Source organism: Anabrus simplex, chromosome 4, assembly GCF_040414725.1.
Source record: "Anabrus simplex isolate iqAnaSimp1 chromosome 4, ASM4041472v1, whole genome shotgun sequence".
NCBI classification, from domain to species: Eukaryota; Metazoa; Arthropoda; class Insecta; order Orthoptera; family Tettigoniidae; genus Anabrus; species Anabrus simplex.
Genome location: NC_090268.1, coordinates 45,751,476 through 45,770,138, shown reverse-complemented (window position 1 = coordinate 45,770,138; position 18,663 = coordinate 45,751,476). Strand labels below are relative to the sequence as shown.

The 18,663-nt window shown below is 40.0% G+C and overlaps 1 protein-coding gene across 1 annotated transcript in view; it reads left to right on the top strand.

The window, feature by feature from the left end:
• The first annotated feature begins 3,945 nt into the window (after nt 1-3,945).
• Nucleotides 3,946-18,663, top strand: part of Hs2st (Heparan sulfate 2-O-sulfotransferase) — a 111,664-nt gene continuing 96,946 nt past the window's right edge. The window contains exons 1-2 of the mRNA XM_067146188.2: nt 3,946-4,277; nt 13,923-14,152. Coding sequence (XP_067002289.2) covers nt 4,052-4,277; nt 13,923-14,152 — 456 coding nt within the window. The 5' untranslated portion in view covers nt 3,946-4,051. The remainder of the gene's footprint in view (nt 4,278-13,922; nt 14,153-18,663) is intronic.

The window sequence follows — 18,663 nt, the reverse complement described above, 5'->3', positions numbered from 1 at the left end:
AAAACTGAGAGGACTTCTCCTCTTGGTAAAACTTACAACCTGATTTTTCATCCTATTTACCATCAGACCAGTACCATTGTCTGCTGTCCATCTCACAATATTGCGACAATCTTTTTTGGAGTCGCTCACAATACTGTAACTTATTTATTACATACACAATATAAAATCATCTGCAAAAAGCATAAATGTACACCCTCTAGAAGAAAAAATTCTTCTTAACAACATGTCTTCATTATTTCTTCTTCTTCCACCGTTATATAAATTTAAATAATAAACAACAACAAAAACACTCCTAAACACATCATTGGCAGTATTTCAGATCTCCCTCCCTTCATCACTCATAAGAACTTTTTCATGCACCTCTACAGACTGCTACTGTATAAACCACGTCAGTAGGCCTCATATGCTGCTTTACTGTGCTTCGTGTGTCACTCCTTGGTATCACGTTTTGCAGTCACTTAAGTGCGGCCAGTATCCAGTATTCGGGAGATAGTAGGTTCGAAACCCACTGTCGGCAGCCCTGAAAATGGTTTTCCGTGGTTCCCCATTTTCACACCAGGCAAATGCTGGGGCTGTACCTTAATTAAGGTCACGGCTGCTTCCTTCCCACTCGTAGCCCTTTCCTGTCCCATCATCGCCATAAGACCTATCTGTGTCGGTGCGACATAAAGCAACTAGCAAATGGTATCATGTTCCACCATGAGGTCCAGATGTGTCTCTTAGATATAAGTGCTTCTATGGGTGCCTAGGATGACACTGTTGATGGGGATTTGTCTGCTGGATGGAGACTTTAAGCCTTGAGCAGGCCCCTTGGTGCTATTCGACAGGAGTAGGCTATGTGCCAGCACTGGATTTCACCCTCTCCCTTCCTTCTATCATATATCACGTCGCTCATTTCATATGTCCTCTGATGAGGTTGACGTCTGGAAGGGCATCCGGTCATAAAAACTCACTATTAAGATTCATGTCGCTACATACCCAACCCCGTAGAGCAATGGAACAAGAGTTGGACATACATAAATTTATTTATTCACAAAGCACAAGATACAGCTACACTGAGAGCATTTCACTTGTACTGTCAATAGATTAATTAACAAATGTAAACTTTCATAATAAAATATAACAAACATAACAAATGAGTAACAAGATCAGATACACAGCCTACTAATAACAGCTGTCCGAATCGAAAACCATGAGAATGTCTTTGTGAGTCAAGATGGCAGTACAACCACTTGGGAATATACATTTACTTGATGCTATATCAAACTCTTATCTCTTATTACTAGTGTTAAAGGGAGTTGGGAGTTGGATCAGAAAAGACCATTGTGTACTAAGTGTGTGGAATGTGGAGAAGTTCTTTGACTTTGGTGGTGCGGGAAGGAATGTGGAGAGAGAAGAATGATAGTGTAAAACAAAAGCTAAAGGTTTCTACCTATTTAATACTCTTTGTTGTAACCTTAAAAGAGTTACATATATTTGTCGAAACTAGTTTTGGTCTTACCAGAGACCATCATTAGTCAAAATCAAAGTAAAGGTAAGATATTTCCTAATATGATGTCAGTAGAGGAGCTTTACGTAAGCACCAATTTGAGAGGACGTTAAGTGAGGACCGTCGAAGAGCTACATCTGCTGGATTCCTGATCTTCCTATATATATTGCAGACATCAGCAAAGAGTAGGGTATTTGCTGTTTTGTTGAATTTGGGGGTGGGGGGTGAAGGGCAGATCATCCATAAACAAGGAACAGCAAAGGACCAAGAGTACCGTACTGCCTTGTGGGACATCAGAGGTGACTGGTAACTGTAAGGATGATGTACCTGATATTACCACTCTCTGCCAATGGTTATGTAGGAAGCCAGCAAGAAGGGTCAGAAGACTGCTACCAGGCTACTGTGTCTTCTTCTTGTTTGGGCCTACTGAGGACCATGGGGCTTGTTTCGACTCCTTGTATGGAAATTCTGTTTTTTCTTTGGCCAGAAAGCTTTCATCTTCTGGCTGTGTGCTTGTTTCCTTTCCTTGGTCCACTTCGGTCGGGTGGTGCCTGTACTCTGTCTGCTGGTGAGAGACTCTGGAAAGACACCTTGAAAGGTCAACTGCTGGAATAATACAGGCTACTGTGTATTAAATAATTTGGAGAGTTTATAGAGCAGCAGGGTGTGTTCTATGGAATCAAAAGGATTTGAAATTTCTGTGTAGAAGATATCCAGCTGTGATTTAGCTGCAGACACGTAATGCATGAATAGCCGGCCCCATGGCCCTTGGTTCAATTCCTAGCCAGGGCAGGGATTTTTGTCTAGATAAGGGGATTGGTTTGAGATAAAGTCACTATGTGAAAACAATAACTGAGGAGCTATTAGACGGTGAGATAGCGGCCGCGGTCTAGAAAGCCAAGAATAACGGCCGAAAGGATACGTCGCGCTGATCATGCGTCACCTCGTAATCTGCAGGCCTTTGGGCTGAACAGCGGTATCTTGATAAACTAATTTTCAAGGCCTGTATTTATCTAAATAAATTCGATTTCCGGGGACAACTGTGGTAAGTTAAGAATTAAATTGGGGTAATTTATAAGAAATGAAAGGTACCGCCGCTCTTGACAAGATGTTTGTTCTTTCTTTTGTTATCATAGTGAAACTCACAGAATTTGCGTGGTTAAAATTATCACATTATGCTAGAAGTGCGCACCATGGTTGAACGAACGGGTGGTTAAACAAGTTTAACTTACCGCTGTATGTGAATTTATCAAATGGTTGGCATCACTGGATTAAACCTAAATCGCAAACCGGGAGTAAACACAGGGTTGCCAACTTTAGTGGTTTAGTACTAGATCTAGTACTTTATGATCATTTTTAGCATGGTAGTTCTTTTTATGGGTATCTAGTACCTTTTACGGAAGTAGAGTATAAACTCTTCTGCTGCAGCAAAATAACAAGAAAGAAATTGATAAGAAGTTTCAGAGCCATCTTGAAGTTTGTGATCAGATTTTTAAGACGGTGGATTTTCGTGATCCTGTTTTAAGAAATCTGTCCATGGCAAACCTGGTAAATTAGTAATGAAATCGCAGTTTCATAAGTATAATCCCATTAGCTATATATTTCCCTATTGTAATTACAGAAAGTGTTAATGAAGATAGATAGGAAATAGTGGTTAGCTAAGTCCACAGAAACTTAAAAGCTTTTCAGCCTGGTGTGAAAATGGGAAACTACGGAAAGCTGTCTTCAGGGCTGCCAACAATGGGGTTGGAACCCACTATCTCCCAGATGCAAGCTCGCAGCTGCGCGCCTCTAACCGCACAGCCAACTCCCCCGGCGATTTTGAAATTAAAATTCCTGTAGGCGACTACACCTTTCCAAATTTAACGAATTTTATGAAGGCAGTTTTCTGTTTACTACATTCTTCTGCTGCAACAGAACGGGTATTTTTTTCTGCTGTTACTACCAGTAAGACTAAATTGAGAAACAAACTCAAATTCTGTATGTTGATTGGGCTCCTTCTGACAAAGGAGGAACTAAAACATTCGTCTGCCCATAATTTTCACATTTCAAAACAGTTCATTGCTTCGGCAATGTTTTCCAAGGATTAAGAGAAGGTCAAAATATGAAGATCAAAACCGATAAGTTCTGTTCTTATTTAATAAATGTGAGTTTATAATAGGTATACTTTGCTTTCTATAACTTACTGCCTTTATGAATAAACCTATTCCATTGTAAATAAATGATTTAGTACTTTTTCCATAATCTAGTACCTTTTTAGGGGAAAATTTAGTACGAAATTTTTTTGCCCGGTGGCAACCCTGAGTAAACATCAACATACAGTCCTCTTTGCATACAGGATCATGTCACCGAAGTAATCTTCATATTTATATTACGAACGGTTTGCTAATTTTTAAATGTCGCTCTTAAAATGGCACTAGTTTGTGCAGTTACAGCCGCATTTCGATATTCAATCAACTATTATTCTTTGTCGAGTAATTCCCAATTTATTGTTTGCAGTTGTAGACGAGAACTACTCTGACAGTAGTGTGACAACCATAACCTTTGTTCAGTAGGGAGTTTATGTTATTTACGTTTTATGTAGCAAAGCTATTACGCCGGAGTCTCGTTATATATTCATATTTTGGTAGTAATTCTGTATTTTATGCGCCAGAAGATTCAAGTGACATGTTTCACAGAACTATGTTGCCACGATTATGGATATTTGCCACTGTGGTGGGGTTTGTTGTATTTATTGTATTGTTTGAGCTGCAAGTAATGCGTCTTGAAGAAAGCAAGAAACAGTTAGGTAAGTGTTGTGTATTGTAAGAAGTTATTCAGTGTGAAGTGATATACTGTGATATTACTGTCTCTTGCCAGCATTTTATTGGAGATTCCAGGTTTCTAAAACTTCTCAGAGCATAAGAATGAATACCATTTCGGTTTCAGGCGGGGTTTCGTACTTTGGAAGTAATTAAATACTACGACCCTAAGTTCGATTCCCGGCCGGGTCTGGGATTTTAACTTGGGTTAATTCCTCTAGTTCGGGAGCTGGGTTTTTGTGTTTGTCCTAATACACATACACTACAATAAAACATGCAATAGTGAATACATCCCTCCACATATTAATAGGGTTGGCATCATGAAAGACATCCAGCTAAAACTAGACTAAATCTTAACAAAGTGCCGACCCCAAGTATAACTGGGAAAAGGCCAGAAGGAGGAGGAGCTGCATGATTTACTGGAAGCTTTCATTCTCCCCTCACTCACGTATATCCCTGTGTAACCATCTGCTCCCATTTAGTATGGCATGGCAAAACAAGTATGAGAGTGTAGGTGGGGGAGAAACAGATTAGCAAATTAAATACTTGTTGGTGATTTTTGTCATGTATGATGTTTTTCATTGTACCAGAACGTAGCCAGTCACTATGAGTAATTTTGTCTTCAACTATGATCCCTATAAAGTTTAACCTAATTTCTGTCTTCTACAGTGGTGTCCCGGAAACCCAGACCTACCTTTCAACTGTCAGTAACAGTGGTTTCTGATGGAACACAATCTAACTTGTCATCTTGGAGTCTTTGGCACCAACAAGAAATTTCATCTTGGCCTTGGTTTAGCATTCTGGGTATTCTGCAAGTCAACAGCCAAAATAGTGCCCATCAAAGCACCAAGCAGAGAAAAGCCCCCTTTTGACTACAAATGCCAGATTATAATGTCTCGTAGGCCTATTTCAGTAGTCAACATTTACATTAAGATATTTTAAAAAACTAGGTAGATTTCATTTTTAATATTATAAGTGTTTAAAGACAATAAGTAAGATGGAGGCTGTGTGAAAATTGTCAGCCTCGTCATGTAGTGGTAGTGTTCCTGCCTCTTACCCAGAGGACCCGAGCCTGATTTCCATCTACTTCTGGATTTAGGGCTGGAAAGGTTTCACTCAGCCTCGTGTAACAAACTGAGTAGTGATATGAAAGGCAGATGACCTGGTCAGGAAAGCTAAGTAATACGGATGAAGATGTCATCATGCTGACCATTTGACATTGAGAAATTTACTGACCATCTGGCTGGACAGCAGTTGTCTTGGCAAGCCAAGGCTCTTAATGGGCTGTATCTGCTGCGAGGAAAGGAGGTTACATAGAAAATAATATGATATTGAGATGGGCAATAATGTACGAGGGCAGATCAAATATATACAGGAATTATTTTTTTAAAATTTATTACATCAACCAAAAAAAATACACATCACTTTTCTACATAATGTCCTGCCTTCAGTACATATTTTCTCCATCAGATTGGTAAGTTTTTGATGCCCTCCTGATGAAAAGAAGAGGGACCTGTGCGGAGCCAGTTGCGCACAAACTCTTCTACACTTGCATCATTATCGAACCTCTGTCCTCCTAGGTCTTGTTTGAGTGGTCCAAACAAATGGTATTCGCAGGGCGATAAATCTGGACTGTATGGAGGGTGTTTCAGAGGTGTCCAATGAATTTCCTTCATTTTCCCTGCGTTAAAGCGGCAGTATATGGCCTTGCATTGTCATGGAGAAGAATGATGTTACGGATTGGTTGCCGGCGTTGCTTGTTGCGATGCGCAGCTTTTGCTTTATCCAAAAGACATCAGTAATAGGTTGCATTAATTGTTCCTTGTTCGTGAAGAAAATCCACCAGCAGAACACCCGCAGAGTCCCAGAAAACGTCCAGCAGATAGGCGTGTTTTGGACTTGACCGGACCTGCTTCGTCTCTTTGCCGCCACTCCATGCTTGCTTGCTTTGACTCTGGGGTGTAATGATGCAGGCAAGTTTCATCACAAGTCACAATATGATACAAAAAATCCTCTCCTTCCTCCTGTCTCTGACAAAATTCCTGGCGTAAAGTTTTTTGTTCCTGGTTGAGGCGACGATTCTCTGAAATGTAGTTCATCTCGGATGATGATTTGAACACTTCCGTAACTTATTCCTACGGCTAGAACAATTTGCAAAATTTGTATTTACCAATCTTCACCAATGTCATGAATGACAACAATGTAGTCTGCAGTGATGCTTGTCCGCAGTCTCCTTTCATGAGGTTAATTTTCCACAGCTTCTCTTCCTGCCACAACTTTTTGCTCACTCATTCACTCGAATCTGCAAAAGTGTTTCTTCCCCGAATTATGCACGGAGCCATCTCAAAATTTTGGAAGGTTTACTGCCCTCTTTTGCGAGAAATTTGATAATGCGTTGCGCAACAGATATGTGCACCTCTTGCTCACTCGTGGCGTACCGAAGCAGCCAAGCTCTCCACCGTCGTTTGCGCATGCATACTCCTTCTCCAGACACCCCCACCAACATCCTGCCAAAGCCCCGCCTCAGAATTATTACTAACAGCAGTGGTACATTCAAGTTCTTGTTTGTATTTGATCCTCCTTCTTCACGTATACCGTAGATACAGTAGTGATGTATCCAACATAGTCTTTGAAGAAGTTATAACTTACAAAAATTGTTGAATTTAATAATTTTACAAATAATGTGACAAGTACTTAATAGTTGGAAGTTCTACTAAAAGGCAAATAATTAGTTAACTTCAAACTTGAAACAATAACTTCTCTTGATGTCAAGAAAGTATAGAGTTCTTAATATCAAACAAATCCTGTGAAGCTGGTCTGAGTGGCATTGAAGTGCTGACCTTCTGTACCCAATTTGGCAGGTTCCTTGCTTAGTCTGATGGTATGAGAAAGTGCTCAGATGCACCAGCCTCATGTTGATAGATTTATCTACTCATGAAAGAACTCCCATCAATAATACAACTCCAGCACCTCAGTATCTCCAAAAACGTGAAAAGTAATAGTTAGTGGGACGTAAAACTAATAACGTATGTCTGGTCAGGATCATCCTGTTACTGTATGCGACAGTAGATGGTACTACCAGTGACTGTCTGGCCAAGGGTCAAGCGACCACTACCAAACTTGACATCCAAAGAGGGGGACCAACAGTTATGAGCGGAGGAGTGGAGGAACCCTCCCTTTTGGAGGCCAGGTGAAACCTTTGTGTATAGGCAATGGCTCATAAATTCACAAAAAATAACATGGTCAATGATTTAGGTGATGGAAGAGGACTCCAGCCCCAATGGTGGATAAAACGGAAGGACTTTTTCCTGTCATCAGCGTCTGTACTTTAGTGAAGTGGTTGCAAAAGGTGTCTGTACTCCAGAAGAGCGGCCTAAAGTTACGCCTGGCAGTAGGTATAAAATGCCTCTGGGAGTGGCGAGCCCACCGTAATAATAGCATATATATATGATATGGTACTTCTGAACTTTCCTTGGAAAAGGTTAGGGTGTACCCTGCTTGCGACATGCAGTTCTTTGGGGTTCTGGGACAACTGAAATATGGGCGACCAGTTGCCAACATCATGAAGGTGGGCATAATCAAACTTATGACCCTGGCAGGAAAGGTGGTGGCATACAGTTTCTAATCACTAGATTGAGTGCCTAATGTCTGAATTCAATTCCAAACCTCTCTGCTGTGCTCATATGGACTGAGGGCATATGGCACTGTTAATGGTGATCTGTACATCGGATGGGGATGTAAAGCTTTGGGCAGACCTCTCGGTGTTATTCAACAGGAGTAGGCACTCTCCTCACCTCATCATCATCATCATCATCCCATATCTAGACACGCAGGTCGCTCTTTTTGTCAAATAGACCTACACCAGACAAGCTGAACATGTTCTCGGACACCCCAACACTAAAAGCCATACAGTAAATAAATTAAATCCTAGAAAACTGCTCGAGTTAGGAAGAGTTTACTTATTAACCGTTTTTGCAGAAAATTGAATTCTAAATATTGTCGCTGTGTGAGCAATACCTCATATTCCACAATGCTCTTCCTATCCATTATTTTCCTTAAGTGATGCCAGTATGTAAAGGAAAATGAACCTTATTGTACTGTACTATATGAATGTATATTTTCATAAAGTATTTGCGCACTCATACAGTATGATTAAACCCTTGTCAAGTATGCAGGACACCGATCTGCTCAGGAGGTAAATAGGTTCTGCTATGCGTTATTTGTTTGAATTTCTATGGATATCCATTTCAACTTCTGGAAAATACTGCATTTAATCTTTTCTCAATGCTATGGTTGTTTCCTGGCTGGCTCTAGATCTTAACAATGAATGCAAACAAAAGAACAGTCGTTAACATGGCACATAATTATCAGACATAATATTAATACACTCAGGAAGCCATTGTCATCGGCAGTTACTCATTTCTGAGTTTACAGATTTCTTGGCTAGTAGCTCACTTCAATTCACAGCAGTTTGTGTCTAAACTTCCGGTACTGTACAGGCCAATTCTTGTGTAGAACATATGTCCACACATTGCACAGCTGAGGGACGGGGGTGATCTTGGCTGGGTTTGGCGAAGTTTGCATTCCTGTCGCTTAATATCTTCATGTCTGCGGCATTCTTGTTCGAAGTGTTGAACTGAGGCACAGACGCTATGTTGCTAAAGTAAACGGTCCTTGGCAAGTGTTTCCCAGGTTTGTGGGTTTATTTCTGCCATCTTTAAGGTTTGTTTCAGTTGGTCTTTGAAACATCGCGAGGGGGGCACACCCCCCCGGTGGTCTTGAACCGGAGCCAAGTTCACCATAGAGGATTGGCGTCTGGTGTCATTCATACGGCGCACATGTCCTTCCCATCTGAGGCGATGGCCAATGACCAATGCTTCTACATTCTTAGCACATGCTTTCTCGAGAACTTCAACATTAGAGACGTAGTTTTCCCACTTGATGTTCATGATGGAGCGTAGTTTTTGCTGGTGAAAGCGCTCCAGATTTTTTTTGTCAGAGTGGTATAAGGTCCACGTTTCACAGCCATAGAGAAGTATAGAGATACTATAGCTTGGCACACTATTAGTTTTGTGTGAATTGTAAGGTTTTTATTCTGGAAGACTCTGTGTGATAGTCGGCCAAAGGCCACTCTCAGGAAGTATACAATGTTTATATCATCATCTACAAAATGACCTTGAAGATCTGTATGAGATTTATTTATTTCGTATGGCATATAGAGGGTACAGTGAAACTATATATATATAAATAAAACTATATACACTTAAAGCAGATAGAACAACAATCGGACAAAGGATCAATGGATGGTAATATAACTTGTAATTTAATGTCCACGGAATTTAACCAATTCACTGCTTCTTCACTTGCTGCATGAAGTTCGTGGTATCCTCCCTGGAAGCTCTGAAGTGGGGACATCATTACAACAGGGTGGACTTTCTGAGCCGCGTCACCGTAGTCGCAGTGAGGGCTGGAAATTTATCCCCACTTGTGGAGCCAGAAGTTGCATCTTCCAAGACAGGTCCGCACTCTGTTCAACGGAGCCCAGATTCTTCTTGGCAAGTTGAACCCAGCAGCTTTCCCACAGGGGTCAGATATCAACCCTGGTTGGTCAGGGTTTGAAGTAGCCCACTCTTCCCTCTGGGCATCATTCATGCTGTACTGTGATTCAACCAGCCTCTTTCCTAGTTGCCATGATGGATGTAGAGATTTTAATCTTCCATGCTTCTGAGGGTTGCAGTCCTGATGAATCGGCAAGAGTGTATTTGCAGTACATTTTAACCATTCCTTCTTCAGAGCAGTTAGCCTTCGAAGGTGAGGAAGATGGATGTTAGTTAATACTAGCAGCCATTTGAGTAGTGTGGTTGCTGTGTTTGAGGACTTATCGTCAGCTATGATACAGTCTGGTGAAAAGAGATGATCCTGAAGTTCCTGAAAATTATCCCTTGCAAGACCCTAGCTTCCTTGATCAACAACATGCTAAGCAATTGCCTAATTCAAGTAGATCTCAATGGAAACATAAGCAGATCCTACAGATTAAATGATGAATTGCCGCAGGGTTCTGTTCTTGCTCCACTTTTCTTCAATCTCTACACGGCAGATCTTCCATCTGCTGCGCGCCGAAAGTTTATATATGCTGATAAGTGATGACATAGCCCTAACAGCACAGTCTGCAGACTTTGAGACCGCTGAAGCCATTCTCACACAAGATCTCCTAAAAATGGATAGATACTTCAACGCCTGGCTATTGAAACCCAATGTAAGCAAAACAGTGATTAGTACCTTTCATCTAGACAACAGAAGAGCCCATTACATTCCACAAGTTCAATTTAGAGGCTAGCAACTAAAATACTGTGCTAATCCAAAATGCTTGGGTATTGTGCTGGATTGCTCTTTGACGTATAAAGAACACCTCTAAAGAACAGCAGCAAAGGTTAAAACACGTAACAACATCCTTCACAAACTCAGTGGCACTAGTTGGGGAACATATTCTAATGTCCTCCAAACAAAAGCACACACACAGGAAAAGTTGATCTCCAGGTGTTTGGCACACTCAAATCCACATCTGTATGGGATCAACACAAGGGACTTGCTGTTTTACAGTGGCGTATGCTGGGATCAAGACGTGGGCTACCGCTAGACTTATGTCCCCCCCTCATTTTTTCGACAACTGGTTCAGTGAATGTCAAGTTTTAAGCGGTTTGAGCCACCAGAGTAGCCTACTGTGTTGTCAAGCCTGTTTCACAAGCCACTGTCCTGGCCTCTGTCACTGCCAATACTCATCGCATGATCCGTGGAAATGGTTGCCTAGTGTTTAGCAAATTACAGCCCGGCTTTGTGGCTAAATGGATAGAATGCTTGCCTTTGGTCCGATGGCCCCAGTTCAATTCTAGGGGTCAACCTCCTTGTACTCTTAATTCCCCTGACTTGGGGATTGGGTGTTTATGACGTCTTCGTCATTCATTTCATCCTCATTGGGTCACTACCAAGCCTTTCCATGCCAGGGAAGTTAAAGTACGAGGTTGATTCCAAGGAAGATGTAAGGTAGGCTGACCATTTTAAACTATCAGCAATTTATCTGCATACTTCAGTTGCGAGAATGGTTTATCCAGTACTTATTTTATATGGTCCAGCCATTTTACAAAAGTAACCCCACCGGTCAGTCACATTCACTTCAAATAAACTAAAATTGTTCTGAGAATGGTAATACTGCTGAAATACACAAATAATTTTCGCAACTATAAACAATCAGTAAGATGTCTTGTACATGCAACAGCAAACTCGTGACATGGTAGTACATGGATCAATGGGGTCTGTTCTGAGTCTTCTGGAGAACTTTGAGTCATTGAGCTTTCTCCCTCCTTAGCAGTGGCAGGAAGAGTGGCGAACTGACGAAGTGAAGCATTGCCCACCTATCCCCTTGATCCCCGCACCTATCCGTCATTCAGCAGCGCACTGCACGAGTGTGTCGAGGGGAGAGGGATGCAGCACCTTGGCTGTAATATCAATTTCCAATGCCTTCCACTCAGAAATATGAGTGACATTATTTCTCATTGCTTTCAAATTTTGTAAATGGAACAATGTGTCAGACGCTTACATTGTAATATGATTTAGATTTCCATAATTCTCATTTGAGGTTTGGGCTTCGCTGACAGCCTTGGTAGCCTTCACTATACACCACTGCTGTTTTACGCTTTAAAGCAACAATCCCTGTCACCCAACTCTACAGAAAAATGGAATAAAGTTTATAAATTCACGTAGTATTCTTTAAAAAAGTTATAGTAATATGCATGTGTTGACTGTCATAATGGTAAAGGTTAATGCACCTGTTCAGAAAGCAAGATATTTAGATTATGATCCTGCTTTCAATTTTTTAAGAGAAGCTATTCTCCTGAGAAAGTTTTAAATATTAAGGATTCATTTATTCATTTTGTTGTTTTTCAGTACAGTATCATAGAGTGATTATACAGGGTGATTCAAAAATATTTTTACAAACTTTGGTGATGGGTTCCTTACACAAAAACAAGAAAAAAAATTTCATATGAACATATATCCCAGAATCCTTCATTTTCGATTTATTAAAATTCAAAATGTTAGAAGGAAAATTTTAAAGTGACACATTAATCTGTTTTTGACATTGTCAGCCTGATAGGAAGTGTTTAACACACAAACTCTCATCAAATGCTTGAAATATCCTCCTCTTGCGTCTAGACATGCATGCACTCTTCGAATCGTGGGCTGTCGCACCTTTTCAAATACTCCATGACGGTGTCGAATGGTTTCGCAACCTTCCATGACATGTCGAAGAAGAGTTTCTTCATCCGGGTTGTCTGCTGCATAAAACAATCACTTAAGGTGCCCCCAGAGATAAAAATCCAAAGGATTGAGGTCGGGGGGAACGTGCAGGCCATGCAACTGGTCCTCCTCTACCTATTCATCTTGTCATGGTAGATACCAGCTAGTGCATCTTGAACAATGAGACTAAAATGTTCTGGAGCCCCATCATGCATAAATCACATGTTTCTTCATATTTTCAGGGGCACATCTTCTAACAAGTCTGAGAGAGAGTTCTGTAGACAACGTCTGTAAAGTGTGCTGGAAGAACGTGTCGCGTACAGTTCCAGCCCACACATTAATCCTAAACTGATGCTGATGTCTAGCCTGAACTGTAGTACGAGGATTAAGAACTGCCCATGTGTGTTCTTGTAGAAGTTGGTTATTCCATCTCTTCCAAATGTTGCGTCATCTGTAAGCAAAACTGAAGAGACAAACAACAGATTGGCAATTTTTGCAAGAAACCATAGAGAAAAGTTCTCCCGTGTAGAATGATCGGCGGGCGAAAGGTCCTGTACACGTTGAAAATTATATGGATACAGGAGCTGCTCATGAAGTATTCTCCATGCTGTACTTTGAGATGTGCCACATACCGTGGCCACTTTGCCTTATGCTAATACCTGGATCTTCTTCGACAAACTGGAGAAAGTGTTCTTTCTGGTCAGGTGTACGAGCAACTCTTGGTCTTCCTCGATCAACTGTCTGTGGTGCTACAGATTCTGCCTCAGCAACGCGATGATAAACACCAGTAAAGGTTTGATGACTTGGCTGTCTTCGGTCTGGAAACGACCTCTGATACAGCTGTGCAGCCTTGCGTCCATTTCTATTCGCGTGGCTGTACAAAAAAATCATGTCTGCCTGCTCACGAAATGAATACCCTGACATGGTTGAAAGAAACACGTTGACTATAACATGTACACAATTGAAACATTAAAGACAAACTAATAGCTACACTTTCAGTGACTCACTACATGTACACGAATGAAAAAAGTAAACACATCGCCATCTACGTAGGATACGAGTCAAAGCCTTCTATGAATGAGTGCATAGATAAATGCAGTTGTTTGGTTGACCTGGAAAGTTGTTGAACATAACATACATTTTCATTAATAAATCAATGACACGAAAACGAATGGTTCAGGGACATATGTTTATGTGAAATTTTTTCTTGTTTTGGTGTAAGGAACCCATCCCCAAAGTTTGTAAAAATATTTTAGAATCACCCTGTATTAAACACATAAGTAATTTTGTCATATTCTGCCCTGTCACTTATGGTATTCTCTTCACTCCTTTGATTTCAGAGCTTGCCGTTGCACGTATTCAACTGCGCGAACTTGAACATCGAAGACTTGTAGACAACAGAGCTCCTGTTGTTGATTCCAGAGAAATGGTAGTTATATACAATCGTGTGCCAAAGACTGGATCTACTAGTTTTGTTGGTGTTGCATATGATATCTGTAAACAAAATGGGTTTCATGTTCTCCACATCAATATCACAGGGAATATGCATGTCTTAACTCTGGCCAATCAGGTGAGCGTGCAGCATTTGAAGTTGCATTATTGTTTTACATTCTTTTCTATCAGTTTATTTAGTAATTCCCCATGCAAGTATCCCCATAATCATTCAATTCCAAATTTGGAAATTGAAATAGAGAAATGTGTTATTTTATGACCTTGGTGAACATAGGAAGAATTTCGTACGTATTATGCCATCATTTGGTTGTCATACTGTGGAAAAATTGCACACTATATTTTACATGATCTTTCTGTTAACATTCCACCCCACCCCTCTCACTTAACAACATATATTCTAAACAAAATTAAACAAAACCAGATTGTAATGCATTAAAGGTTTGAAACATTCAAATAGAGGGGAAAACATAATTTAAATACGAAATAGTTTAATTCAATTTAATATATTGTCAACATGAATAAAGTTCAGAATATTTGAATATTTGGTAAATGACCTGAGAATATGTAGCATATGCTGTCTTCTCAGAATATTTTAAAACTTTCCCAGAATATTCTTTGCTATTAGAGCTCTTACAGACAATCATCATCATCAGTTTTCCACTCCAGTTGCCCGGGTGCGGTTTACGAGCACTCTCCACTTCTGACTGTCCACGTACCACTCTTCTCTCAAGACGACATCCCAGCTGACTCCTCTTGTTCCTATGTCCTCTTTCACTTGGTCCAGCCATCTCTTTCTAGGTCTTCCTACCGGTCATTTTCCGGCCACGACTGTGTGTAGCCATTGTTTTGCTGTCCTTCCATCGTCCAATCGTTTGACATGGCCAAACCATTTCAAACGGGCCCTTGTCACTTTTTCATTCAGGGATGGGTACACACCAGCTTCCTCCCGTATTCTTTCATTCCTTACCCTGTTCCTCTTTGTCTTCTGTACCATAGTACGTAGGAACTTCATTTCTGCGGCTTGTAGTTTGCAATCCACTTGTTGGGTTGTTGTGCACATTTCTAGGCCATATGTTAGTATGGGGGTGAAGTATGATTGGAATAGAATCTGCTTTGATCTTAAGGGAACTTGTTCGTTCCAGAGGAGGTTCCGAACTTGATGGTAAAACTGAGCTGATTTTTGAATGCGGTTGTTAATCTCATGCTGTATTCTGTAATCACTTGAAATGATGCACCCAAGATATTTATATTGGTCTACTGTTTCTAGCTGTGTACCTTCCAGCATTATTTTTCCTTTCTTCTTCTGCCTGTTGACAGACATAGTAACAGTTTTCGATTTATTTATTGTTAATCCGTGTGCTTTCAGATGTTCATTCCAGGTGTTCAGCCTCTCTTGGACTACCTTCTCTGTATTTCCCCAAATTACTACATCATCTGCAAATGCAAATGCATGTCCATATTGTTCTTCTGCTTAATTTCTTTCATGACTTCATCCATGACAGTGATAAAAAGTAAGGGTGGAAGGGTACTGCCTTGTTGCACTCCTTTAGTGGTTTGGAACCAATCAGAATTACCGTTTCCTATCTGTACGCAACTGCAGACAATACAATACAATACAATACAATACAATTTCAAAAATATTTTTAGGAGTCTACTAATACCATTTTTTAAAATATTTAAATATTTTTTGCCTTTTTAGGGTAGCCTATATTAATTTATTATTAAAACACATTGATATAAATTATTATAATACAATAACATGCATTATTAAAATACAATTACATAAATTATGTAATCCCCCCTTATGCAGAAGAAGTGCACATAATATAAGTTACATATAAAACACAAAATGATTTAATAATCCAAAATAACAAACCTGAAAGAATAACGTCAGCCGATGATACACCAGGAAAAACAAGTTAAATTTCAACAACACACATGCGGCTACGCAGGGTTATCAACATGACAACTAGAGAAAGGATATATGGAAAGCAGGCCGGGAAACCCTACAGAGGACGAGATCTAACGTGACGTTGTAGGGAAAGAAACGTGAGAGCATTACCCTTTAGTCTAATTTACTCAACACATTGAATTTTAACAAGGTATAAAAGCATCAATTAAAAGGATAACATCATCAATTAATAAAACGGTTAAATCGAACCACGAGGTTCCTATCCATGGTTCTTCAGAAAAGTGAATATCTACACAATATTACAATTACATTTAAATAGGTGAGCATAACTTCGACATTGAAATTTACGAGGAGAATTTAACAGGGAATATGACGTAATTACAAACATCGTACAAGGCAAATCGAAAAATGTTACAAGGAAAGAAAACAACGTAAATTAAATTTAGTGCAGAGGCCTATAGAGGGGCAGTCCTCTCCTAATACACATCAGTGAGGGACGCATAGCTCAACAGGTGTATACTAAATTGACGCGGAATTACTGGAGGCAACTTGGAAGGAAAATTAAAATTTACATTTACACAAAAGGTTAATAAAAAGGAATTGCCTCCAAAACAAAGGATATGCCTAGCTGACGAACTAAGACATTACAAAACCAAACGGTGAAAACCAGGGTCTAAGGTAAACTCTGAACAAATGAATTTACATTTTAATTTAACACTTGAGAAAAGAAAACATGCTTACCCCGGGATGGCTGAAGCCGCTGAGCGTACCACCTTACAAGGTGTGTCTGATCGTTAAGATGTACGAAAACCAAAGACGCTGTACAGAGCCTTGCTACTACCGAGTAGCCAAAGACCGGAAATTGGGAAATACTCAAACAGCCAATCAGGGAAGCTACCTGTTTCGACCCGAAGTTTCACCAATACAATTTAGCATTATTTTCATCAATAGCATTACGGCACCATATATGGTTAATGTGGGAAATATATTATGAGGTTTCGATTGAGAAACTCAGCGATTTCGTGATCGAAGCCTCCATGTGGTAACTACACGGTGATACAAAAAATGGGTTACAACATACATATTACTGGAGATCTCCAATATCAATGTCTTCCAACACTCATAATGATTATTAAATATCAACAGTTCTTCCTGTAAGTCCTGAAAATTCTGTAAATCCACAAATTTCACAAAAAAAAAAAAAAAAATTACATAAATTTACAGCAACAAAAAAAAATTTAATTTGAATACTTCAAAAATGTCAGTTCCTTAGTTTATTTCAATGATGGTTTCATGACAAGTCAAGAATTAAATGATTCCACCGACTGTGAACTCACCACCGGCGACAAATTAAATAAAGACGATATAAATTAGTAAATAAAATATGTGTAACACTTTCCATGTAACGATATAAAGATCTAATAGCATATGCCGTCATTTTTTGCTACCTCGTGTTTTGAGATTTAGGTACAAGGTGCTGATTGTCTAGTCACTCCGGAATGCTGGGAGTGCGACACCTGGTTAATTACACCATGCTCGCTCTATCATCCCCATCACCTATGCTACAACCTTCGATGACCATAACAACAACAACAACAACAACAATGCTAACGTAATATTTCTCTGCTGCACACTGACACGCTTTTACCTTGATTTGTTTTTTCACTTTTTAAACAACATTTTGTATTCTTATTGGCATTTAAATTTATTTAAACTTCAAACGTCTATTTTTTTTTGTGTGTGGGCCCGGGCTCCTTAGCATTTGCCCCCTGTGCCTCCCCCTGTTGCCGGTCTTGAGAATACCTAGAGCAGTGGTTCCCAACCTTTTCCAGCTGACGCCCCCCTTTTCAGGTACGGGTGGTCATTGCGCCCCCCCCCCCTCCCCCGTCATTTCTATAACCTCTCCGATAAACTGACCTGGAGGATATAGACCTAACCTAATGACACTACGTAATGAATTATTCCGTTATTCAATTATTTACGAAAAAATAATATGAAGTACGCGCTTTAAATCTATGACGTACTAACTTAATTTTAGCATAATACAAAGAACACACTTTTACAATAAATCCTTAAATTAGTCAACAAATGTCAGTGAAAGGGTTGACACTGGTTTCTCTTGCGAAGATTCGGTATGTTTGTTTTGATATTTGACAGAGCACAGAGGAGATCACTTGCAACATCTAGCCGACAGCGTTGCTTTGTTTTTATGACACTCAGCGTTGAAAATCCTGTCTCGCATAAATATGTCGTTGAAAATGGAACAATGGCACGCAGTGCTTCTTTGGCCATTTCAGGATACACTGCAAGACAGTTTACCCAAACGTCGGCCAGTCCTAATATTTAGTAATCATCTTTTAGCTTTGAATCACACTTCAAATCTGTGGCTCTTCTTGAAGTTGTGCTGGCAATGCTTCAATATCAATGGCAAACGGATTTCTTGTTAACATCCAGGACCATTCATCTGACGAGGTATCAGGAAAGTAGAAATTGAATTATTGTGCCAGGGAATCCAAATGTGACTGAATTTGCACCTTAAGTTTATTACGATCACGTTCATTTTCCGGCAAAATTTCATTGGAGGTGGTGAAAGGATGAGAAGTTGTTCAACTGAAGCCGGCGTTTCCATAACTGTATTTTTTCCAGGAAAACTCTGATGGCATCATAAGCAAGCATAATATTGGAGTTTTTGCCTTGGAGCTTTAAGTTCGAACTGT